The sequence below is a fragment of the Carlito syrichta genome, unplaced genomic scaffold, assembly GCF_000164805.1.
Source record: "Carlito syrichta isolate Samal-C Ts95f unplaced genomic scaffold, Tarsius_syrichta-2.0.1 Scaffold302400, whole genome shotgun sequence".
NCBI lineage: Eukaryota > Metazoa > Chordata > Mammalia > Primates > Tarsiidae > Carlito > Carlito syrichta.
Window position 1 is genome coordinate 421,078 of NW_007246496.1, and position 26,165 is coordinate 447,242.

Genomic DNA, 26,165 nt, shown 5'->3' on the forward strand with positions numbered 1-26,165 from the left:
AGCTAGTGAAGCTTGGGTGTATTCCTCTCTTGCTGTGTCATACGATGTTCCTTTCCCCACCCCCACCTTCTCCAGTCTGCTGCTCCATCGGTGCCTGTGGCGTGTGTGTGTGTGTGTGTGTGTGTGTGTGTGTGTGTGTGTGTGTATTGGGTTTCTCTCTCCCGTGTAAGAACACAGCCAGCCGGCCTTCCCCTGCTGTTGCTGCTGCTCTGACTTGCTTTTTGCTGCCACTTTCCTCTCCTCTCTCTTCTTGCTTACTCCTTGCCTTCTGGTAAGTATGACAAACACTCCCCCGAGCCCTGTGAGAAGATGTAGGGTGCGGTTTGTGGTGTTTGAAGCTTGCAACTTAGAAATTGCCAATGAACTCCTGGAGAACTTTCCACTGTATTTATAATTAAAATGTGTTGCTCAGGAAGGGATGCGTGTGGTGACAGTCCTCTGAGACAGCCAACAGGAGTGAAAGATCTTCTCTCAGGGGAGGGGAAGATAAGGGAGTAAAGTTTACATTAAGATAAAATAATTTTTTTGTCGTAAAATTAATGAATATAAAAGGACTCTTCAAAATTAGCCAAGTTCTTTGACTCTTTTTAATCCTCTTGTCGATTTCTCTGGAGTCTCTTTAGGTATTGAGTTGTCCTAGGGTTTACAATGACTTAGTTACTCTGTTTTAAAGTAAATGTGCTACAGGAATTCAAAGAATATCCATGGATTAAGTATTTTTTTTTTAAATCAATGATTGTGGTATCTGATGAAAAATAAATCAAATAAAAACAAAACACTTGCATGTAGACTAACCACAGTAAACGCCTCTAAACAGCTGCTTTTTAATTAACTGTTTTGAAGTTTGACTTACTTTAGATTTTGTTTCTTTGTATCCCCAACACTCATAACCCACATATGGATTTAAATCAGCAAATGTTTACTGTTTTCAATTTGATTGATAAATTATTCTCCTGAGTTTCAAGGATGAAGTGCTAAATGCCATGACTTGTTTCAGAATAGCTTAAAATAACTTCTGACTGGACAGCAGATGCCATGTGTCTTTCTCTGAGTTCAGGGGAAGCAGGAGTTATAAATAGATGGGTGCACCCAACAAGTGGAGGTCAGCATAAAGAAATTCCAGTGATGAAGACCATGAAACTGTTTGCTGCATTATTTGATAATCAAGTTGGTGGATTCAAATTGGGGAAAGGAAAAAGTACTTCCTCTAAGTTATGAGTGCTTGGTGGATTTTCTGTTGAATTTTCTGTTTTTGTTGACGTCCAAGCATTTGATATCTACTGCCCTGAGAGCAGGAGGAGGAAGCCGTGCATTTGGTAGAACAGTACATTTTTGTTTTCACTTTCACGCTACCACAACAGCAAAACCTGTGAATTATGAGGATGTTGCCATATTTTTATGCAGTTAATTAGCAGCATCTCCACTCACTATTATTTACAAATAAAATGTACCATAACGTAAAGGCCTAAGCCACATCTATTGCAATCTTAGAAATGGAAATAGCCAGGAATCTGGGATCTCTGGCTCAGCGCACCCTTCAGCCTTTCCTAAGAGCCTGTATCATAGCTGAATTATTTCCCTAGTTCATCTCCTCCTTGTTTGTGAAACATCATTTCTTAAAAATTATTACATTTTCCTAGAGTTTCTTGACTCAGAAGAGAAAGTTATAATATGGTTTTTCCTTTTGAAAAGTCCATTTTTATTTTGGAATAAAAGAGTTCTACAGAAATTTAAGGAATTGTTATAAGCATAACCATGTTTCCTTTCTAGTTGATTTATTTATACCCTCCCTCATTCCCTGTCTTATTCCATAAATGATGCTAGTTTGAAGCTCAGAAAAAGTGTTCTGTTGATTGATAATTATATGTTGTTCATGTGGGAAAAATAAATACCAGAAAAGCAAGAAATACTTCCTATATCCAATATAATAATGTATTTACATCAAAGTATTCATACTAATCAAATCTTGATTTGTGGGTCAAAATAGAGTTTAGGAATGTTATTGTTATAAATCATTTAATAAGTTTGGTGTCTCTACTATTCAATATTCTAACTCGAAAGAAAACTAACACCATTTTAAATTTAAATATGTTAAATGTATATATTCATGTACCTCCCATGATTGTGAATCTATGTAGAATTATATAAGAAAATGATAACACAAATTGGCTAGTCTAAGCAAAATGAAAAATATGGTCTCCCCAAAAGTAGCATGAATTACTTTCTTAATGTTAATAATAAAGGATGTTACTGAAAATTGAAGATTAAAACCAAAAATATGCCAGTGGTATGACTTGATTTGGAAAAATGGTTTTCTACTCTTCCTACCTTGCCAGCTATAACATCAATGGTTTGTGAAAATATATTCATTATATGTTAGAAACCATAGTTAGCTGATATTCACTTTGGGAATATTCTTATCATTAATATGTAACTGGGTTAGCTACATAAACTGTTTTTCCCACTAGATACCACTTCCAGTATGGAGACCAGTCACTCTGAGCAGCTCTCAGCAGAACAGCAATCAACACTCCCAGGGGACAGCTCATCATCACCCAGTCAAAATGGCCTGGAGAAGCAAAATGGCCAGGATTCCTCAACCTCACTCCAAGCACCAGATAAAGAGGCAAGTCGGCACTCCGATATTTCTGAAGAGTTGAATCGACAATTGGAAGACATCATAAACACGTACGGGTCTGCTACCAGCACAGCAGGGAAAGAGGACCCTGTCAGGGCCAAGGAGCAGACTGAGAATGCAGAATCACCTGACAATGAGGATGGGGACTGTGAAGAAACAATGGAACAGTCTGAGAGAGAACCCATTGCTTCTGGAGAGCCATCCACAGTCAAAGAGACTGTCAGCAATAAAGAGCAAAAACCAGAAAAGAAAATTCTAAAAGGATTAGGTAAGTAGTTTTGTTCTACTATGACTTTTCTGTGGATATTCCTGAAAAGGGGCACTTCTTTGAACGTTTACTAAAAGCCACATCTAGTATTTGGATGGCCATGAATCTCCTTCAGGGTCTCCCTGCCTTTTCTCTTGCTATGCTTGTCCCCAGCGTCTTCCCCTCAGGAGAACACAAGTGAAATTTTCAACATGTTACCCATGTACCCTCTGTCCCAATGACATCTCGTTGTTCTTAGGATGAAGACCAAAAATTTTAACACTTTTTTAAAGGTTCTAATGATCGAATCCCAACCAGTTCCAGTTTCATCTCTCTTTACTATATCCCCCGCAGCATTCCCTTCCTGAACATTCTCTCCTCATAATCTGTACATTGCCACCACCACGGATAGATAATGTGTTGCATTGAGGGTAAAACTATGAAGAAAGTAGGAATAAAGTTAAAGATAACGAATTTGGGTTTCTAGTCTCTCCTTATAATCTGAACATTGCCACCACCACGGATACTGCCTAAGAGATAGTCATTCCCATCTTCTCTTTCACTTCTTTAAACATGCTGTGTTTCATCCCTCACAAGTCCTCTACACATCCTATTTTCTTAGTCTAGAAATCTCTATCACCCAATCCTCAACAGATATTTGTTAATGCATAATCTTTGTTAGACACTGTGCTAGGCACACAAATAAGTCATAGCCCTTTGGTCAAAGAGCTCTAAATATAGAGAAAAAGCATAAACAAAAACTAATTGTTATATAGAGTAAGCAAAGGAACAGGAACAGGAAAATCTTTAGGAAAGCATGAGGGATTGGTAACACCAGGAATGGCTATGAAAGAAGGGTGAAGATGTTCATTGTTTTTGTTTTGTTTTGTTTTGTTTTTTGCTTTTGAGTTGGAGTCTTACTCTTTGATCCAGGCTGGAGTACAGTGGCATTCTCACAGCCACCGTAGCCTTAACCTGCTAGGTTCAGGTGATCTTTCTATCTCAGCCTTCCAAGAAGCTGGAACCACAGGCACTCTCCACTGTGCCTGGCTAATTTTCTGATTTATTGTAGAAATGAAGTCTCGCCAAGTTGCCCAGGCTGGTCTCGAACCCCTGGACTCAGTCAATCCTCCTGCCTCCACCTCCCAAAGTGTTAGGATTACAGTCGTGAGCCACTGCATCCGGCTGGATGTTAATTGTTTAAACTATGAGTGAAAGCATGTTACTGAACACAGGGAAGTCACTCTGCTTATCTTCTCTGGTGACAACACTCACCAGAAACAGCCCCTCCTATGTGATACTTTCCCAGGTAGAGTTAGCATCACCTTCCTTAGTTTTCCATTAAATTTTTTGCAGCAATCATTTGTTTATATACCTGCCTCCCATGTTAGATGAGAATCTACTGGTCAGTGACCACAGTTTATTCATTTCTTGAAGGTGGTGTGGTAGAGTCAAAGACCATGGACGTTGGAGTCAGAACGGGGTTCAAATTTCAGTAACAGATTACCTGTAAACCCGAAAGTACGTGTATACTGGAATAGGACATTTTTCTGCAGCAAGTAGGTATATGCAAACCTACCTGCAAAGTCCAAGGGAGCTGAGCTGAGAGGCCAAAGAAAGAGGCTGGCAAATAGTTTCTCATAGAGAAATATTTAATAGAGACTTATAAAGAGTAGCGAGGTCTTGGGTGACTGTGAAATGGTAAATCCCCACATTTACCCTCAAGAAAATGTCCTTTATAAGGCAACCTTTTAGAGTAGAGACAAGTGCAACGGGTCGCATCTCAGACTTTCTTGCTGAAACTTGTGACCACTGGGGAGGTTAGATAAGCATCTTTATATGGAGTCCTCTGTGCTAAAGGCTTTATTTAAAGACCTTGCCGCAGAGCACTTTGGTATGCAGGAGTCAAACATTGGTCATCATGGTGGTTTCACTTCAAGATGGCACCATTCTTGCCATGTAACAGACTGTTTCCTGCAGATATTGCTAAGATGCTTAAAACCCATTGTTGCAATGCTTTCAAGAAGGGCAAAATGACACATTCAAATAGCATACTTGACCCATCCAGCACAAAAATTAAATAACCCAGATAATACATTTCACATTGTCTTCAAGTTCCAAAGTGCAACGCTGGAATCACTCTAGTGTTTTGGAACATTGGGAAACATAATAAAGGTGCTCTGTGTTGCAGAGCAATTTGTTTTCCTTCTCTCACCAAATATCCTAGATAGATCCCTTTGCATGAGTCATGATTACAGTTTCCATAAGGCAGTATACACAATTTCATTCCAGAAGTGAACAATGTCAAGTGTTCCTAAACCAAAAAGTTACTGTTCTTTATTACCCTAAAGTTTGCACATAAAAATGTGTGTGTGTGTGTGTGTGTGTGTGTGTGTGTGTGTGTGTGTGTGTTGCATTGAGGGTAAAGCTATGAAGAAAGTAGGAATAAAGTGAAAGATAACCAATTTGGGTTTCTAGTCTCTCCTCATAATCTGTATTAACCTTACCATTACCAAATAATCAGAATGATTTTCCTTAGAGTAAGAAAAATTTCCACCTCTCTAATTCTACCACGATCTATAAGTCACCAAATTTCAACTATGTTTGAGCAGAATCAATGTTTGTGATTCAGAGTGCCCATGTGGGTCCATTCTAATTAAGTATGGGGGGGCTAATGATCTTTCTGCCATCATCATTAGTATATATTCTTCTTTAGTGCAATCAATTATGCATTAAAACAACATTTTCAGACTAACCTACACAGGTAACCACCACTTGAAACTTTATTTCAGTTGTCTTCAAAGTGACTTTGGCAGACTGCTTGGCAATTTATTCATTGAATGGCACTCTGCTATTGTCTTGACCAATGGTTTTCGAACATAACTATACATTAGAACAAGTGCAGGATTTGTCAAAAATGCTGTTCTTGAGTCCCTATACACAGATATTCAGAATTGTTAGATCTGGAGTGAGGCCAAGGCACCCTGGAAAATTTTGACACAAACAGATTGTAAAAGCATTTGTTCCAGTGCTTCAGAAAGTGCGTCCTCAACTTTTTTGGAGCAAATATAAAGTTCTGGCTGTGGTCTTCTGTTATAATCTACCTGGGCCTTTGACAGAATGATAATAAGTCATTCAGCCCATACCTGAGGATATATCCTGAGATTTTGCTTACATATTTGATCAAAGTTGAGTCTTTATTGCATTTATCAGATATTACTTGCTTTATTAATATGTTTGCACTCTAAAATATTTTGACCTTCTAATCTAACATTTTTCAAAATGTATATTTTGGGATATGTTGGGATTTCAGACAAAATTAAACAATTTCTTTACTGCCAGAATTCTCTGATCTTTAATATATATGCAAGAAAAATCTCAAATAGTGATGGACATAGTTTCCATCATTTCCTAAGCTTATTGGGCCATTGAGACTCTGTTTCAAGAACACCTTGAATATTTAGAAAATGTCTCCTCAACCCAAACACTTAGGAGTTGTTTATCCTTTCGAGGGTGCATATCCTCTCACAATTGACACACTATATTTTGGAGCAGTTGGAGGAACATTTTAAAATCTCTTTAGCTCATAAAGTCACTTTCTTCTTGGCATCTGAACTGAAATGAAAAACAAATTTCACATAACGCAGCACCATGACACGTCCTGTTAACATCTAACCTGTCCCCCTTGTTCTCCCACCACCATCCTCCAGGTTCAAAAGTGTCTCATTAATCACTTATTTGGCAATATTATGTGGGCTACACAAGTACCACATAATAAAAAGCAGAAAACAATGATAAAATAGATATTGAGATCTGATATTTAGGTTGTAACTTATCAAATAAGAAATCATGTGCTTGAAGCAGAAACCTAGGAAAAAAGCAAAGCTGATCCATAGGTCCATGCTGAGCTCAGAATCCATCCGGTCAACCCACTAATTTTATAGACCGGAAGTGGAAGCCTAGGGAGTTTAAGAGTCTGCTAGTTGGGCGTGGTGGCTCACACCTATAATCCCAGCACTTTGGGAAGCTGAGGTGAGAGGATTGTCTGAGCACACGGGTTTGAGAATAGCCCGGGCAACTTGGTGAAACCACATTACTACAATAAATTTAAAAAATTAAGCTGGGCATGGTGGCGCATGCCTATAGTTCCAGCTACTTGGAAGACTGAGGTGGAAGCATCACCTGAGCCCAGCAGGTCAAGGCTGCTGTGGCCATGAGCACGCCACTGCACTCTAGCCTGGGCAACAGAGTGAGACTCCAATTAAAAAAAAGAAAAAGAGTCAGCCAAAAGGTTACTCAACTAGTTGATGTGATAACAAGATTAGTCAGAAAGAAAGCAAGGGGCAGACCTGGTGTCACTGACATCACAGAACCAAAAGTGGATCAAAGCAATTGGCACATTGGTTGAGGATCAAAACTATAGCTCAGTTAGTGGATTTTGTCTTTCTATTTACAGGTGCGTTTCACTTATACCTTTTGAGAGGCCTTGCCTAGGACATTGATATTCTGAAATGTCTTCAGACACCCATTTGCATAGTCTTCCTTCAAATTGTCACTGTCTCATGTGGTCTCTTTATTCATTTTAGCTTGTTTTCTAGTTACTCTGAGAGGGTAATAACCTGTTGCTTTGATATAGATGCCAGATTTTCTGGAGATGGTAGGAGACCAGAGGAATTCAAGGGAAAGAGATAACAGGAGGGAGGTGAAGATTCATGAGTAGACTCATAGGAAAGCTAGAACTTAGGTCGGTTCCTGACAGGAAAGAAAAAGGTTTACAGAAGCAGATGGAAGTAGAGGAAAAACATACCTTGAGCAAAATGATTATTACTCTCTTCTGACCAGGATAGGGAATGGATGGATGACTATTTCTCTGCTTTTTCTGATATTTTTATTTTTTATTGTTGCTAATCGTGTAAACACATCAACAGTTTACATAACAAGAAGTCTAGGTCCACTCTCCAACTGAGTAAGAGACCAAAACTCCCAATACAAATATAACAAGGCCACTAAAATACAAAAGCCAAGCAGAAAGCAACATGACTAGAAAACACAGGCAGGATGGTAATTTCAAAACTGACAGACATTCAATCCACATAAAATGAGAAACAAAATCCATGACAATGAGAGGTGACAAGGAGAGGCAGGAGAACCTTTATAATTTAAAAGCAGACCAAAACATTCTAGGGTGAAAAGTATACCTTCAGATGATAATGTTTTTGCTTTTGTTATCTAAATCAATCAGAATCTAATAAAAAATGGTTAAGCTATTTCAGTTGTAAAATCACCAAATGTCAAAGGCTAAATTTAGAATCCATTTAGTCAACCCACTAATTTTGTAGACAGAGAAATTGAAGCCAGAGAGTTCAAGAGTCTGCCAAAAAGGTCACTCAACTAGTTGATGGCAGTGTCAGTTCTGAAACCCAGTTCTCCTGTACTTAGTCCAGTGTGATTTCAATAATAGTATCAAACTATCCTCTACATATGTGGATCTTATTTCCCTTAAAGGATGTCTACTGATGCTCAGGAATTATTTGTCTCTCACTTAGTATTTTTAAAGTATATTAAAAGGAAAACTAAATTAACACTGTAATATAAATCTGGGTATAATATTTGGAAGAGGACACTCATAATCTTTTCTGGCTTTAAGTCTCTGTCACGAACTGTAGAGTTCAGGAAGGGGAGGAGAGAGGTGTGCATGTGTGACTAAATTTTAGCCCCAGAGTTCTAAAAAATAATCTGGGAAGAGAAAAGGCATAGTTTTGAAACATTAAATCTGCATAAGTTGTCATCAAACTTAGCATAAACAATCATTACTATTATAAAAGTTTAAGAAAAATCCTGGTCCACATTTCTACAGCTGGTTTAGTTGCCTTATAATTTAAGGCTTTTCATTTCTTTGATGTCTAAAATAATTCCTGAATATTCTAACACAACTGTGCCAGTGTGTGACATTGCAGTTCAGTTCTATTTCACGAGGCTCCCTACCAAACTAGGCATTCTGCAGTATGGTGGCCACGTGCTCACCACATGCCTTTCCCTGGTTCATGGGGAAGAAGTGAATCTTGCTTTGGAATGACATGTTAGGGAGAAGGTAGGTAATTCTCTCCTGATAGAACGTCCCTGGATAAAGTCACTTTTATCCTCTTATAGCTGACGATGTCACCCAATGACCCCATTTCTGTGGAGATGTAATGCTAGTCTTTCATAAAAGATGAGTATGGCTCAGGGCGGGCATGGAGGCTTATGCCCATAAAGCCAGTACTTTGGGAGCCTGAGGCTAAAGGATTACTTGAGGCCAGGAGTTTGAGATAAGCCTGAACAACATAGCGATAATTTGACTCTACAAAAAAATAAAAAAAGAAGTTAGTCTGGGTGCTAAAATTCCAGCTACCTAGGAGGCTGAGGCAGAAGGATCACTTGAGCCAAAGAATTAGAGGCTGTGGTGATCTGTGATCATGCCACTGTACTCTAGCCTGGGTGACAGAGAGAAATCCTGTCTAAAAAGAAAAAAAAAGGATTAGCACATCTCTGTCTATTCCCCTCCTTCACAATTATCTTAGTCCAACAAAATCAATGGAAGCTTAAAAGTTGACATTAATGATATCACATATTTATGAGTTCTGTACATGCCTGTCTCTGATTTCTTGGATTTTTTGTTGAAGGGAGAAATAATTTTTGAAGGTGTATTGATGCATATGAATGTTAATATTCTAGACAAAATAACAGGATATTAGAGCAAAAAGAGACATTGGTGACTATGAAGATTAATACAAACAAACAAACAAAATGATTGGGCACAGTAGCCCATGCCTTATAGGCATTTTAGGAGGCCAGCCCCAAGGTGAGAGGATTGCTTGAGCACAGGAGTTCCAGAGCAGCCTAGGTCACATAGTGAGACCTATTTATTTTGAGTTTTTTCTGTACAAAAACTCAAAATAATTAGCCAGGCATGGTGGTACATGCCTTTAATCCCAACTACTCAGGAGGCTGAGGCAGAAGGATTGCCTGAGCCTAGGAGGTCAAGGCTGCAGTGGGCCGTGATTGTGCCACTGCACTCCATCCTGGGTGATAGAGTGAGACTCCAACTCAGAAAATAAAAACAAATAGCAACAACACTTCTCATAGTGACAGAAAACAAAATGTAAGGAGAGAAGATCCTTAATTTGGGAAGAAAGAAAGAACCAGCAGACTCACTCAATTGTTTCTATCTCCTCCAAGCAAGACACGTAAAAGTTTTTTATGTTAGTTCTCACACTGGGGGATGTCCCAGCATACATGAAATGTCACAGGTGAGACAAAGACTCACCTTTCCTCTAGTCAGTCACAAAGTTGTTTCCAGGACAGTGTTCATTTGAGTCACACGATACCTGTTTGCACTAGTTGACTTTGCTTTATTCTATTATTCATTAGCATTTACTAATCACTTGCCATGGGCCGAGCACTGGGCTGTGTCCTCGATCAAGACTGATCAACAAACAGCACAGTCTTTTTAGATGATACTCTAACTCAGGATAGTCTTCATGTGGGCACCCTTCCTGGACTGAAGACAAGAGTGAAGGGAAGGCCTGACCAATGCAAATCCATCCCTGCTGCTGAAGGAATAACGGGAAGCACGTGTCCAGCAAGGGTGGGCAGCGGCGATTACCAGACGTAAAGGGCAGCAGCGGCCATAATTGGAGGGCTGGGAAGTGGGGACTCACTCACACCCACCTTTTCCCTCTCTTAGGCCATGTCTCTATCTGGGAAAGGATAGACAAACTAACTGTTGGGAATGAGGTCATTTTTCTAAAAAAAAAAAAAAAAAGTTTCCTTTTATTTCTCTAGGTTTCCCTGGCATCAAAATTGCACTGGGAAGTGGAGCGATTTAGAAAAGAAGACGAGCCTTGGATTCAAGTCTTGGCTCTGCCAGAACTAATTATGTAACTTTGGACTTTTCTGGACCCTAGATACTGAATCTATAAAATTAACCAGTTAGTCTGGGTGCTAAAATTCTTTGATTCCATGTAAGGTTGCCAGATTTAGCAAATGAAAATACAGGATGCCCAGGAAAATGTGAATTTCAGGTAAACAATGAATAACTTTTTAGTACAAGCATGCCCCGTGTCCTGTATTTCACCTGACATCCCTAATGCCATGACATATCTGCCTCTTCAGGATGAAAGCAAATATTCTAGCCAAGGGGAAATGTCTGTTCTCCAGGAAAGATTTTCAAAGTGATTAATATTTCTGAGCAGATTTATATCAGGAAACATGGGCTTTATTGCACGGTTTGGCCTCCCTACTCTGATTAAACAGAGGGGTTTTCACAGACAGGTGAGGATGGGGAAAAAATGCCCCATCTTGTGTGGACTGTTTGAAAAGATGTGATGAGTGATTAATGTCGTCCTTAGCCTCCGCTGCTCCCCGCACCAACTCAGCCCAATAGTTGCTTGAAGACAAGATTTCCAGGCACCACAGAAAGGCAAACAGGTCCTTTGAGCTGAAGAAGACAAAAGGAAGAACACTGAAGAAAGAATAGAAAGAACCTGAGGATCTCTGTTAAATAATTACAGATGAATTTTTAAATGTAGCATAAACTCCAACTGGAAACAGAAAATGAAGCTGCCAGCAGAGATTAAGGCCTGATGGGGGAAAGGAAGGCCCAAGAAGACTAAGTCTAGAATCACAGAGACACAACAGGGCTGTGGAAGAAGCTATGCATGTCTTGGTTCTGTTCTCCTTCTGGAACTTCTGGCCTGGAGCTATCCTCTCGCGTCAGCCTTCCAAAGTGCTGGGATTATAGGCATGAGCCACTGCACCCAGCCTGTTTTCCTTCTTTATTGATTGAATTCTCTGTTTGGTAGGAAATATGGCCAGAGTTATTCCCACCCCAATGAAACAGGTTTATGCACAAAAAAGAGATAATTGGTTCCTCAGAAAGGAGGGTAAAGAGGTACTAAGAGAACACAAACCACAGGAAAATAAAATTGGCAAACTACATTAATGAGTTCCTCTGCATTTGACTGGAATCCTAGCAACGCTGTGTATCAACACCGGCCAGTACACACTAGTCAAAAATTTGGATTGGTTGTTTTGCTTCTATTTTGTTAATTAAAGTGAGAAAATTGGTGATTTTCTCCTTCATAAAGTCAGTATTTTTGATGCATGAAGTATTTTGATTATAAAGAATACAGGAGGAGTAATAATAGATTATTGGAGTGAATATTTGGGGACTAGTGACAGAGCAGATATCTTTTGGGTGTCTGCCATGAACTTCACAATGTACCACCCATTTTCACAAACTTCCCAGCTGACCCTCACTCTGTAAGGCAAATGACATATTTTTATTAAAAAAAAAAAAAAAAGAAAGAAAAGTAAAAGAAAATGAAACCTGATAGGTTAGTGGCTTGGCCAAGGTTGGGAGTAATTAGCAAGTTGGACAGTCTGAGATTCCAGTCCTTGTCTCCTGACTGCAAATTCTAGGCTCATTTATTTTAATGTCTTTCTTCTTTTAAGGCAAAGAAGCCAACCTGCTCATGCAAAATCTGAACAAGTTGCAAACACCTGAAGAAAAGCTTGACTTTTTATTCAAGAAGTACGCCGAACTGGTAAGACCTTTGATTCGCTTCTTTTGTCAGAAAGATTCGGCCCTGGTCAGAGTTGAGAAAGGGAGATTTCATTTTTCATGTACTTCATTATAAACCATGGTTGGTAACCTCAAACAAGCCAAGACTAGAATTCATTAAAAAATAATTTCTTAAGGAAAGGGAAAAAAAAGGAAAAGAGGAATTGAGAAATAACAGCAAGTGGAAGAAAAAGGATAGATCTGGAGTCTGGCCCACCTTCAATTACATAATAGCAGAGATGGGAGAATAGAGTATAGATGGTTGAAACTTGTGGGTATTTTAAGGTTCTTTTAAGCTTTGCAAGAAAAACAGAAATACACTCAACATAGAGATAAACAAATCTTCAATTCTTGTACCCAGGTTTTTTTAGGGGACAGAGGGAGGAAGGCGGGGGCTTGAGTCAGTGCCACCCCTCAGTCCCTGGCACTTCCTGGTCTGGTCCATTCATGTATTTATTCTCTTTGATCTACATTCTTCTCCCCCTTGCCTACAATGGCAACGTGCTCCATGTGGGTTCCTTTGTGCCCGGTTCTAGGTACTTTCATGCAACCTCCTTCTCAATAAGCCGGGACCACCAGAAGCAAGGTTAGCCACTCCCAATCATCAGAGAAGCCTTGAAGGAGATTGTCTCCTCACCAGTACTCTGGTTGGGGCCAGTTGAAGAGCAGAGGAGGATCAGTGAGGCCAGCATCTCTAGCTTTGATGCACTCCCATAAATCCCTGCTGATCTGAGACTGATTGACAACAGCAGGGTCGTCTGAGGCCTGCACACCACCCCTGTAGACCATGAACCACAACAGAGATGTGGCATCCTGGTCAATGACCATCTCTTTTATTTCTGCTTCTTTTCTTTTTTTGAGTAGGAGTCTCACTCTTGTCACCCAGGCTGGAGTGTAGTGGCATGCTCACGGTCACTGCAGCCTCCACCTACTGGGCTTAGGCGATCTTTCCTCCTCAGCCTTCCAAGTAGCTGAAACTACAGAGGCTCGCCACCATGCCCGGCTAGGTCTTTTTTTATGATTTATTGTAGAGACGAGGTCTCACCAAGTTGCCCAGGCTGGTCTCGAACCCCCGGGCTCAGGCAATCCTCTTGCCTCAGTCTCCCAAAGAGCTGGAATTATAGGTTGAGCCACCACGCCCAGCCTTCTTTTCTTTAAAAATACTCCCACTTATTTCTTTTGGAGAAGGAGTGACAGGAGAATGAAACTTGAGACTGCACATCACAAAAAAGTTCCTCCAGGCAGTAGGTTGAACTGTCCCAAACGCAGATTTACCATTGCAGCTAAAGAAGCTTAAACCTTGGGGCCTGTCACTTGCATGGGTCACTCTGAGACCCTTTACCTAATTCTCTTTTCTTACGATTTATTTTTTTTTAAAGATTTATTCTTCCATAAAGTTAGTATTTTTTGATGCACAAAATCTTTTGATTATGAAGATTACAGGTGAGAGTAACAAGAATGGATTATCGGGTCAATGCCACCCCTCGTTAGTTCATGCCACATCCTGATCTGGGGCTTCAAAACTAAATAAGCTTCAGGCCCACAAACCCTTGATCTCTATTGCAGGAGGACATAACTTGTCTTCTTTATTCTTCTCTCTGACTTTAGTCCTATCATCTTTATTTGTTCTTCCCTCCCTTCTACCTTGCTGCACTGTTACACTGTTAGACTGAATTGTCATGCAATAGACCCAGAAAAATTCTGAAACGTAAAGTGACTGGCTGATCGCTTAACTCTGCCAACAGTACTTGTGAACTACTTTTTAACCGTTCAAACCAAGTATGGGAATGCTAAATACACAAAACAAACAAAAATGTCTCTAATTCCATCATCTAAATCAGAAACCGCTCATGTGTGTTCTCTTCCAATCCTGCTATATATGCAGAGATACTTTTTGTTATAATTACAGTCATGAGGTACATAAAAGTTGGTATCTGGATTTCTTGACTCATATGACAGACGTTCCCCCATGTGATTTATAGTCTTCGTAATCATATTTCGTAAAAGTTGTGTCATATTCCATTAAGTTACTGTATCTACCAATTCACTAATTTGAAGACATTTATGTTCCTCCTACTGTTTTGCTTTACCAAATATTGCTGCAAAGAACATCATCATGCATCAGATGTGTGCCTTCTCCTTCTCTTTTTTTATGATTTTAAGGAAACAGTCACAGCTTGGGATTACTAAATCAAACAGTTTGAGTGCTTTTTGGTTTTTAAACTTTGTGGCCCTATTACTTTATGAAAGAATGATAGAAATTTGCAAAGCAAGTATCAGTGTATCAGTTTTATTGCAACCTGTATAGCATTGGCTATTAACAATTTCAATACTACAAAATAAGTTAGGTGTCAAAAATAGCATTTCCCCTCCCAGATTTAATCCCCACAATCACCTTCTCATCCTGCTGTTGCCTATCTAGCCTTGCCCTTTTTAGTATATTCCATATGGTATTTCCTTTGTCCTTTCAATTTACCAACTCATACCAAAGCCATTCATGCCTCATTTCCACTGCCAGTTCTATACTTGGCTGTACTGGGCAGCATGTTGGACTAGCACAGAAAGCCATTCTCACAGCAGAACATTGGAGAATAGTCACTTTTGCAGGCTGATTCTCTCCATGGGCAGGGCTCCCGCCATCTACACCCCCTCCTAGCCAAGCAGTCACCTCCACAGAGGTTATTTTTCTAGACACCCTGCTCAAGTTTTACTTTCTATACTTTGGCATTTGTATCATTCTCTATAATAAACTTTCAAACTCAAAAGATTATTACATAAAAAATGAATAAGAGAAAATTGATCCCCCAAACCCATTATATTTCCTTTTCAGAAAAGAAAAATTATGAGGAATTCCAATTTTTTACTTGGAGACTAAAGCCCATTTCCTTGCTCACTGATTTGGATATTAATATAGAAAAGTCTGAAATATAAGTGTTCACATGGGATAAATCATCGAATTCAAAGCTGTGAATCAAACTGCCATTTTCACTCACTCATCCTCGCAGAGTCTGAATCCTGTAATATTATCGGCCATTGTATTCATTAATAAATGAGAATAAGTTCATTAATAAATAAGGACACTTCATGACTAAATTAAGCAAGGGCTGAGGAGAAATATTTTTTGCAAATTTCCTCAAATTTTAGTGGTTAAAATAACATCATCATACAATTTTAAATTAATACTTGACATTCGTTTTACTTTTTAACTTAGTTAAAGGAGAGAGCAAGAACGAGAGAAACTGCAGATAAAAATTCTATGTGCCTGTTACAATTGCACAGAAGAATTGTGCTGAAGTTAAATCACAAAGCCAGTCTTTGACTGATGTTGACTTAGTTGAGATATGTTTACTTTCATCATTAAGAAACTCCATGTTGGCTGTGCTCTGTGGCTCAGCCTGTAATCCCAGCACTTTGGGAGGCTGAGGCAAGTGGATTGCCTAAGCCCATGGGTTCGAGACCAGCCCAGGCAACTTGGCAAGACCTGGTCTCTACAATAAAAACAATTTTTAAAAAATTAACCAGGCACAGTAGCACACACCTGTAGTTCCCGTTATTTGGAACGTTGAGGTGGAAGGATTGCCAGAGCCCAACAGGTTGATGGGGGGGGTGGCCGTGAGCATGCCACTACACTCCAACCTAGGTGATGGAGTGAGACTCCAACTCAAAAAAAAAAAAAAAGAAACTCCATGCATTCATATGCATTCACATTAAGTCTGAAGTATTTGAACAAAAGTTTTCACACACTAAAGAAATCAGAAATTTAAATTAAAGTCAGAAATTTTTGTTTGTTTTTTGTTTTGTTTTTGAGTCACAGTCTCACTCTGTCACCCAGGCTGGAATGCAGTGGCACACTCAGGGACACCGCAGCCTCTACCTGCTGGGCTCAACCTGCTGGGCTCTGGCGATCCTTCCACCTCAGCTTTCCAAGTTGCTGAAATCTCAGGCTGTGCCACCACACCCAGCTAATTTTTGATTTATTGTAGAGACGAGGTCTTGCCAAGTTGCCCAGGCTGATCTCGAGACTCATACTCAGGCAATCCTCTAGCCTCCACCTCCCAAAGTGTTGGGATTACAGGCCTGAGCCACTTTGCCTGGCAAAGATTTTTACTTTAGAACAAAGAAAGATAGACCTAACTAAATTCTAAATTTGCATGATCTTGTGGTAAAACTTAACTATTAAATGGTCAATAAAAAACACTCTCTCCTCCAACTTATAAGATACATGTAGGGTGTGTTCTTCCTGACGACACTCAGATAAGCCACATAAATCAGTGCTGAGGTGGAGAAGCCCTGACATATGGCTTAATCTTCAAAAGATAAAATGTAAACCAGAATGTCAATAACAATAACAATGTACACATTTTAAGAAAGGGTAATAGGTCATCTAAAATTCAAACAATAGAATGATAAATTTCACCCCTATATACTAACTATGCAAAATGAAAGGAACACAGCTGTCCTATGAACAGGGGTTCAGTATGAAAAATATATAATAAAATATCATTGATTTTTTTCCACAGAGGATATGAAATACAATCAATATTTTTAGTAATATGGGTCTTGTTTTCTCCAGTGCAAATTTGCACTAATAGCTACAAAAGAATATGAAGATAGAGTATTATCTGTACATATCCTTAGCTTAATCTAGCAAGGGTTTATAGTGTTTATTTCATGTGGCAGGAGGGAAGGAGGAAGGAGTAAAATAAGATGTGAACTGAGGAAAGTGAGACAGTTCCATTTATCTAGCTCAGAAAGAGCAAATGTTTTTTCAAAATGGGGAAATCGAGGCATGTGTCAGGGCTCATGTGACATGTATCTGTTTGTGTCAGTTTCTCTGAGGCACCAGTAACACCTGGGTGCAGAAGCATCCAGGGGCTCCCCAGAGCTTTTCCTTTCCATTCCCTAACAAGGCCATGGTGAAGACTAGAACCTACCTGGTTTAGGGACCGTGCAGGCACTGAGGGAGCTGAGTCCGGCGGAGGAAATGGCTCTAAGCAAAGGCTGCGGCTGCTCGAATGTGGCCATGCTCGAATGGTCAGTCTGAGATCGACACTCCTAGAGTCTGCTAGTCTCTCTCTGGGGGCTTCTGAGGTTAATTTCCGCACTCCCTCTACCAGGTCTAGAACTCCATAATAATATTACCAGATTTAACACCTTACCATGTATTACCTAAGTTTACATTTCAGGTAAGTAACAAATCATTTTTTGGTAAACAGATGTCCAATGAAATATTTGAGCTACGCTAAAAAGGTATTTCTTATTTACCTGAAATTTAAATGTAACAAGGATCCTGTATTTTATCTGGCAACCCTATCCTAGAACTTTGGCATCCCGAAGTGGAAGTACCGTAGGAAGTGGGTTTTCTGTTCCACGCCAGTCCTGACATAGCCCTGAGTCACGGGTACTAAAGGAGTATGAGAAACCAGAGCTGTGATTGATTCGCTGTATGCACAGAGGGTGTGGGGTGGGTGAGAGCAGGGCATGTTAAAAATATTGGCTCTTAGTTGGGCTCGGTGGCTCAGCCTGTAATCCCGCGCCTTTGGGAGGCTGAGGTGAGTGGATTGCCTGAGCCCACGGGTTCGAGACCTGCGTGGGCAGCGAGACCTCATCTCTACAATAAATCAAAAAAAATCAGCCGGGCGTGGTAGCGCGCGCCTGTAATTCCGGCTACTCGGAAGGCTGAAGCGGAAGGATTGCTGGAGCCCAGCAGGTCGAGGCTGCGGTGGCTGGGAGCGGCCACTGCACTCCAGTCTGGACGACAGAGTGAGACTCCAACTCAAAAAAAAAAAAAAAATTTATATATATATATATATATTGGCTCTTCTTGCTATTGAGTTGTGCAGTGACTGTGTCTTGTGCTTTGGTGAAAAACCATCGATGTGTAGGTAGTGGAAGGGGACTTCCTCTTCTCCTCCTTTCCCTCACCCAGCAGCAGTCTGCACCCAGAGTCCAAAATTATAAAGAAGAGTTCTTCATCTTCTGTTTACCAAGAAGTTGATTTTCTCTTTTCTATTAAAAAAAAATAGTACTATAAGTTTATTTTGATAAAGAATTCCAAGAACTAAATGTCACCTGAGCAGACAAACTGTGGACCACTGCCTCAATGCCAGCCCTTGTCATGAATTCTGGCAGTTTATGGATTCTGACACATGCCTTTCGATATTGGCTGGCACTGTTAGAATGAAGGGAAAAAAAGATCAAAGAAAGAAAAGTAAATAATAATAAACTTATCAATGTTATGCTCTAAAAACTATAAATGCTACAAAAGTCACATCTGTGAAGCTCATTTGCTTCCAGAGGGCCAGACAATAGTAAAAAGATGTTTCCAGACAACCAGAGAGTGATCTCTAGGTTTTGTTCTCCTTTTGTCAACTCCAAAGAGATTCCCGTCATTTTCTTTCACATTTGCACCCCCATATCTAGCTGGATGAACATCGCACTGAGCAAAAGAAGTTAAAGCTCCTACAAAAGAAACAGGCACAAGTCCAAAAAGAAAAGGACCAGTTACAAAGTGAACACAGCAGAGCCATCCTTGCTCGAAGCAAACTGGAGAGTCTGTGCCGGGAGCTGCAGAGACACAACAAGACGCTGAAGGTATGTATGTGTCCTTATGGCTAGAATAACCACTTTCTTGTATACTGCATGGACACAGGCCTCTACTACTCATGGAAAGAGTGTGAGCTTTGGAATCAGAGAGGCTTGACTTCAAATACTGGCACTGCCACTTGCTCACTTGTGACTTTCAATCATTTTTTGTCCTTGCCTGAGCTTGTTCCTTCCCATCAAATGAGGATTATACCAGCTTCACTGTGTAGCTGGGGTAAATTAAATGAGATCCTGTATGTTAGGTGCCCATGCAGTACCTGACACATCGCAGCCCTTAATAAAGTGTGTACCATTTCTCTTTCCTTTTCATTACATTGAGTTTGTTTCTCAGGTAGGCTTTAGTTCTTTTTAAAACATAAATTTTGTGAAGATCCAGTATTTTTCAAATTATATAATGAATTCTGCATGACATGAGATAAATCGACACAAAGCTAATTGACACAATAAAGTGAGGCTGAGAGCTGAAATGTCAATAGTCATCTGAATAAAGAAACCACTGGAAAAAGCACTGAAGCTCTTCAGACTTAATTATTCAATCTAAAAATGATAGACTGATCATTTCATTTAGTCTGCATGAGTTTCATTAATTACAGCGTAAGCCCCTGGCAGTGTGGTTAATTTGATTATACACAGACACTTGCTTCATTCAATACAGCAAGACGCGGGGTTCTCCGAGATAATACAGTGTACGTCCACAGTCCCCTTTCCAGTTGAAGAGCCTAGAGCTTTTGACTAACAATAATTAATTAGACACCAGTGTTCTTGTGAGGTAGTTATGACGACATGTGTTTAAAGTGAGATACTTTAAGAAACAGACACATGAAAATTATTGCTGAGTTTGTACAATTAGTTTGGAAGAAAAATAGAAGAGATAAAGGTTCCTCGTATTCCAAATTGCTTTCTGATATCTGAGAAATGAGAGGCCAGTGTGATGAATGCCAAGTCTCCAATTACAAGTTTCAGGAGATGGGCTACTGGCATCTCATCAACAGTTGCACTAGGCCGGGCATGGTGGCTTAAGCCTGGAATCCCAGCACTTTGGGAGGCTGAGGTGAGAGGATTGCTTGAGTCCAAGGGTTCGAGAGCAGCCTGGGCAACCTGGTGAGACCTCGTCTCTACAAGAAATCAAAAAATTAGCTGGGTGTGGTGGCACACGCCTGTAGTTCCAGCTACTTGGAAGGCTCAGGTGGAAGGATCGATGAGCCCAGCAGGTCGAGGCTGTGGTGGCCATGAGTGTGCCACTGCACTCTAGCCTGGGTGACAGAGTGATACTCTAACTCAAAAAAAAAAACCAAACAAACAAAACAAAAACAATTGCACTAAGGACAATCAGAAACCCAGGCTAGATGAGGTCCTAGGAATATATAGAAGCATCATCTTCAACTCAAGACATGTGTTCAAGTAATACACAAGTCTCTTGTATGTTTACATAAATTTCCTAACTCTCAAAATGTTGTATGGTAAGGAGATAAAAATGACACCAGATTGGATGGGAAAACATATCACAAAGAGATATAAAGATTGAAATGCTACAGGTTGGTCTCCTTGGGAAGCATTCAAAGGCAGAATGATAGAAATGGGGGGAGATCCTATAGGGTTACCCACACATCCTCAGTGATGGCTTACAGTTATGGACAATGACATTAAGGATCATTATTATTATGCCGGGAGTTGTGCTAAGTGTTTTACATATGTTATTTAATTTAATGTTCATGATAACTCTATGAGGGTTACTGTCTCCACTTTATTGATGAAGAAACTGGTACTTGGCCACAGAAACCAGTTTCCAGGGTCATCCATATTTTAAATGTCAGAATCAGGAATTCAAAATCTTTTATTCTCTTTATAATGTTTTCATTGACCCATGGGTTATTTAAAAGTGTTGTTTAATTTGTATAGCCCATCATATATGTTCTATCTTAAAACTATATGTATTAGAAAGAATGTCTGTTGTTCAGATGTTAGGTGTAGTGCTCCATAAGTAACAATCAGCTTTAGATCACTTATGTATTTATCAAAATTTTTTCTATCAACTACTGAGAAATGGGTGTTAAAAATCTTCTAGTAGCTCCTCCTACAGTAGTCTATGGGGCATCTGATCCATGCTGAGAGCAATCCTATTGGCCAGCACTGAGAGTGGAGGGGAGGGACTGGAGACCAGAGCCACTCCCTAAGGCAGAGGCCTGAAAGGAATTTGGACTCACAGAAAACAGAAAGCGAGTTCTTTTTTTTTATCCCTCCTTCTTATTTATATTTGTATGAATTTTAGCTTTTTTTTTTCTGCTCTCTTTTTTTCTGTTTGTGTTTATGTTTTTATACTTGCCTTGTTTCTGTTATTAAAATTTTTTTTTAAGATTTTCTGTTTATGTATGCGTATTTTTGAGGGACAGTGCACCAACAGAGGGGTTTTTGTTTGTTCATATGATTGTCTGTATGTTTTAATCTTTTTTGTTTCTTCTATCTTTGTTTGTCTCCCTGTTTATTTGTTAGTTGGTACACCTGTCTGCTTTCCCTCTTCTTCTTCTCTCTCTCCACCTCCCTTTTGTCTTCCTCTTTCCTTTTTCCATTCTTTTTCCTTTTCTTATCTCATTCTGCTTTCATGGGGCAAACAGACACCCTCACTGCATGGACAGACTGTGAGGCAGTGGGAAGTGGGATCTAGGGGGTCCACACACCTGTCAGCAGGTACTGGGATCTGCAGAGAGCTTCTGAATCACAGCTCCCCCCTCAAATAAATTTCAAAACTGCAATAAACAGAGGCCCCTACCCCCAGTCCAACTTCAGAATTGAACAAAACCAGAGGATCTACATAAGGAAAAACAGGAAATTAAGTAAACAGAAATAAAAACTATCCCCCATTACTGACAACAGAATTAAAGAAGAGGCAAAAAAAAAAAAAAAGGAAAATCTACACAAAAGAAGAAAAACCAAAGGAAGACTATGAGTCTCACAAAGACCCCTGGGAGCTCAGCCACTGAGAGTACCGACTCCATTACTCAAACAATGAAGAGCCCCCAGAATGACTGGTCTCAAACCACAAACCCAGATAGCAAGATATTAAGAGAGAGAATAAATAGAATTGAGGAGAGACAAGAGGAAAGAATGAAGGCATTGATAACTGAGATAACAGCAATAAAGAATACAGTGAATGAAATAAACAACAAATGATAAGCATGGAAAACAGAATTAACCAAGCAATAGAAAGAATCTCAGAGCTTGAGGACCAACATTTGGAACTTATTCAAACTGTTAAAGACATAGAAAAGAAGCTTAAATAGACAGAACAAAACAGGCAAGTAAGCAATTATTTCAAGAGGCCGAACCTAAGATTAATTGGAATCCCTGAGGCAGATAGAGAGTCAGAGACCACCCTGACACAAACATTTCATGAAATTATACAAGAAAACTTCCCTCATCTCATCAGAGACAAGACCATTCAAACACAAAAGATTCAGAGAACTCCTGCAAGACAACAAGTGAGAAGACCAACTCCCAGAAACATAGTGATTCACCTACACAGAGTAGGTTTAAGAGAAAAAAATCCTAAAGACAGCAAGAGAGAAAGCTCAGACTACTACTGGGAAAGACCAATTAGAAGAGTATCAGACTTATCTACAGAAACACTTCAGACTAGGAAAGCTTGGAGTCCAATCTTCAAAGTTCTCAAAGATAAACAAGTTCAACTAAGAATTATCTACCCAGCTTAGGTAAGTTTCATCAGTGATGGAGAATTTAAATCCTTCCCAGATATTCAAGCCCTAGGAGTTTATGCTGCCTCCAGACCAGTTCTACAAGAAACACTTAAGTAAGTACTAAACACAGAAGAAAGGAAAAAAGAATGACAATGCCTTTCACAAGAATGCAGGAAAAAGATTAAAAACACATATGAATCAACCCCAAAATCAAAAAAAGGCAACAAACAAATAGACAAACAGCAGCAGCAACAACAAACTCTATAAGAACCTCACAACAGGGATAAACTTTCACATTTCAATAATTATCCTGAATGTGAATGGACTAAATGCACCACTGAAAAGACATAGAATGGCAAATTGGATAAAATATCATGAGGCTGCAATATATTGTCTCCAAGAGACTCATCTCACCAGAAAGTACACTCACAGACTCAAAATAAGAGGATGGGAAACAAAATTTCAGGTGAACAGAACACAAAAGAAAGCAGGAGTCACAATCTTAATATCAGAAAAAGTACCCTATAAGCTACCAAAAATTTAAAAAGATATGGAAGTTCACTACATAATGATAAAAGGTTCAATCTGTCAATAAGAAATATCTATCCTAAACATATATGCACCCAAAATAGGAGCACCAACTTTCATAAAGCAGATTCTAGGTAAACTTAAAAAGGATATTAACTCTAACACTGTCATAGCTGGGGACTTAAACACCCCACTAACAACCCTAGATCATTAAGACAAAAAGTCAACAAGGAGATCCAGAACCTCAATGTGATGCTTGACCAAATGGACTTAATTGATACCTACAGAGCACTCCACCCAACAACCATGGAATATATATTCTACTCATCACCACATTCAACATACTCTAAGATTGACCACATCCTTGGCCATAAATCAAGAATAAACAAATTCCATAAGACCGAAATCCTGCCATGCAACTTCTCAGACCACAGTGGAATAAAAATAATTGTCAGCACTAACAAAGTTCCCCCAAAACCCACAAAGACATAGACACTAAGCAGCATGATGCTAAACAACTCCTGGGTCAACATGGACATCAAAACAGAGATTAAAAGATACCTGGAAACAAATGAAAACAAAGAAACATCTTACCAAAATCTCTGGGATGCCATGAAATCAGTCCTAAGAGGGAAATTCATATCTCTACAATCACACATGAGGAAAATGGTAAGATCACAAGTTAACAGCCTAACAAATCACCTAAGGAAGCTGGAAAAGTGTCCCGACCAGCGGGACAAGTAAAACGTGGGCACGAGGAGGACTACCTGCTGCTGGTGAAAAGAGAGAGAGAGACCAAGAGAGAAAGAGACAGGAGACACGCAGAATGGAGGCAAGACAGTGTTCTGATCAAGCCTCCAAATTTTATTGTTAGGCGATTGCTTATATACATAGCAAAGAGGGGCGGGCTGAAATAGGGCGTGTGGCGGCTTATGATAGGAGGAAGAGTAGTGGGTGGTATGAGGAGAGGAGGTGGGAGGGGTGTTGTGCCTTGGCGCGCGCGGGCTTTTCGGAGGACAAAGAAGAAGGCTTATATAAGATGATTGCTATTTTTAAAATGGCTCCCAACATCTCCTCCCTTTCTGTTCAAAGTCAGAAGGGATGGTGAGCATTAACTGGGTGAGGGAGTAGGGGCCCGGCTCCTCCCGTGGATTCTCCGAGTCCACCACCATTGGCTCTTGGTATCTTTTGGGGACGAGAGGCAGAGCCAGAATTGATTTTTGAGAAAATTAGAAAATTAGATACCAACCTCTATGCAAGCCAGGCGTGCTCACAGGGATACCCAGAGGAGGTCGAAGTTTTTGAGACCTTCCCTTGCAATACATTGTTCTACACTCATCCCGGTGCTCACACCCTGTTCCCCTTAAAGGGAGAGGGTAGACATGCCTCTGGTTATCATGTCGTCCCCGTAGGGAGGGAGCCGTAGTAGTCCTTTTCCGTGCCTTCTGCCAATGCCAGCCGTTGGTAATGGATTTGGATAGGTTTAGAGAGGACAGCATCAATTTGTCTTTTGATAAGATTAGTAAAATGGCGAAACACCCAGGGACCGAAGGTTATGAGCAAAAGGAGGCAAAAGAGGGGGCCCAAGACAGGGAGAAGGTAAGGGGGGAGTCCATTAAGTCCGGTCCAAAGCGGGTTCTCGAACAATTCTTTTCTTCGCTTGATGAGGTCTTCTTGTAATTTCTTGATTTTGTCTCGGACGATGCCAGACTTGTTGGCGTAGAAACAGCCTCGTTCCTGTAAAGCTAAACAGATTCCTTCCTGTTCTGCAGTTAATAGGTCTAATCCTCTGTGATTTTGTAGAACTACCTCAGCTAAAGAATCAATTTGATCTTGTAGATCATTAATAGTTCCAGAGAGAGTTTGAACATCATCAATTAACTGACGAGACAACTTATTATAGGTATTAACAGCGACCCCTATCCCCGCTCCGCCGGAGGCTACAGCGGTTGTAACCCCCAAGCTTAGAAGTAGGGGAATGGCTTGGAGAGCACGCCAGTGGCATCCCGCTATAAGGTCAAGACTAGGGAGAGGGACAGGTTCATCCCCGGGGATGATAGAGATGTCGGGGAGAAGGCTAGCTGTAACGCAGAGGCCTGTCCAATTGAAAGGGAGCATGGTGTAGGCAAGGTTGCCTCCACAAATGAAAACTTGTCCTGGAGGGGGGCAGATGGAGGTGGAAACGTTAGTTACAGTATGACAATCGGAAAAGGTGACAAATCCGACGTCACTATCATAAGAATTATTTTGAAATTTCCCTTGGAAGCAACCGGAGGAATTGAAACCCGAGGGCTGTACTCTGAAAGGGGGGTGATAATGAGCAATTGGCATCTCCATTGAAAGGGACATAGGAATGGCAGTAGGTAGAGGCATACCAATGGTTATACATAGCCAGCAGTCCTGTGCAAGGGAGGGGTTAGTGGAGTTTAATAGAGAGAGAGAGACTTCGAGGATTCCCTGTGTGTATGGATCCAAGGTAATGTCTCTGGGTTTTGGAAGGGCGAGTGGGTGGTAGTCTAAGTGAGGGTATAACTGTCAGGTCAGTTCTTGGATGTGTTGGGCAACAAGAGTTTGTTTTTGAATGTCGCTGGGGCCCCCTCCATCTGATACATGAACCGGGGCAACGGTATGCCAGCACACACTTTTGCCAACAGTACCTAGACAGGATGCCTGAGAATATTTAAGATCTCTCTCGAAAACACTGCCAGAGGGACGCGGAGAGGTTCTTTCTAAAATAGCAGTATAGTAGGTTTGACCATGGAGGGTGCATAATTGAGCAGAAGTGTAACAAGTGACATGGACTGCCGGGAGAATAGAGGTGCACTGTGTAGGGCAAGGCCCAGGGCGACC

At 40.3% G+C, this 26,165-nt stretch overlaps 1 protein-coding gene across 1 annotated transcript; it reads left to right on the forward strand.

Moving 5' to 3' along the window:
- Window positions 1-78: 78 nt before the first annotated feature.
- Window positions 79-24,914, forward strand: LOC103258898 (beta-taxilin-like; the record flags this gene model as incomplete). The annotated part of the gene is made up of 5 exons (XM_008056573.2): window positions 79-271; window positions 2,469-2,906; window positions 12,381-12,472; window positions 18,913-19,083; window positions 24,774-24,914. Coding segments are annotated over exons 2-5 (828 nt in total), but the record flags the coding sequence as incomplete, so codon positions are not given.
- Between the last annotated feature and the right edge of the window lie 1,251 nt (window positions 24,915-26,165).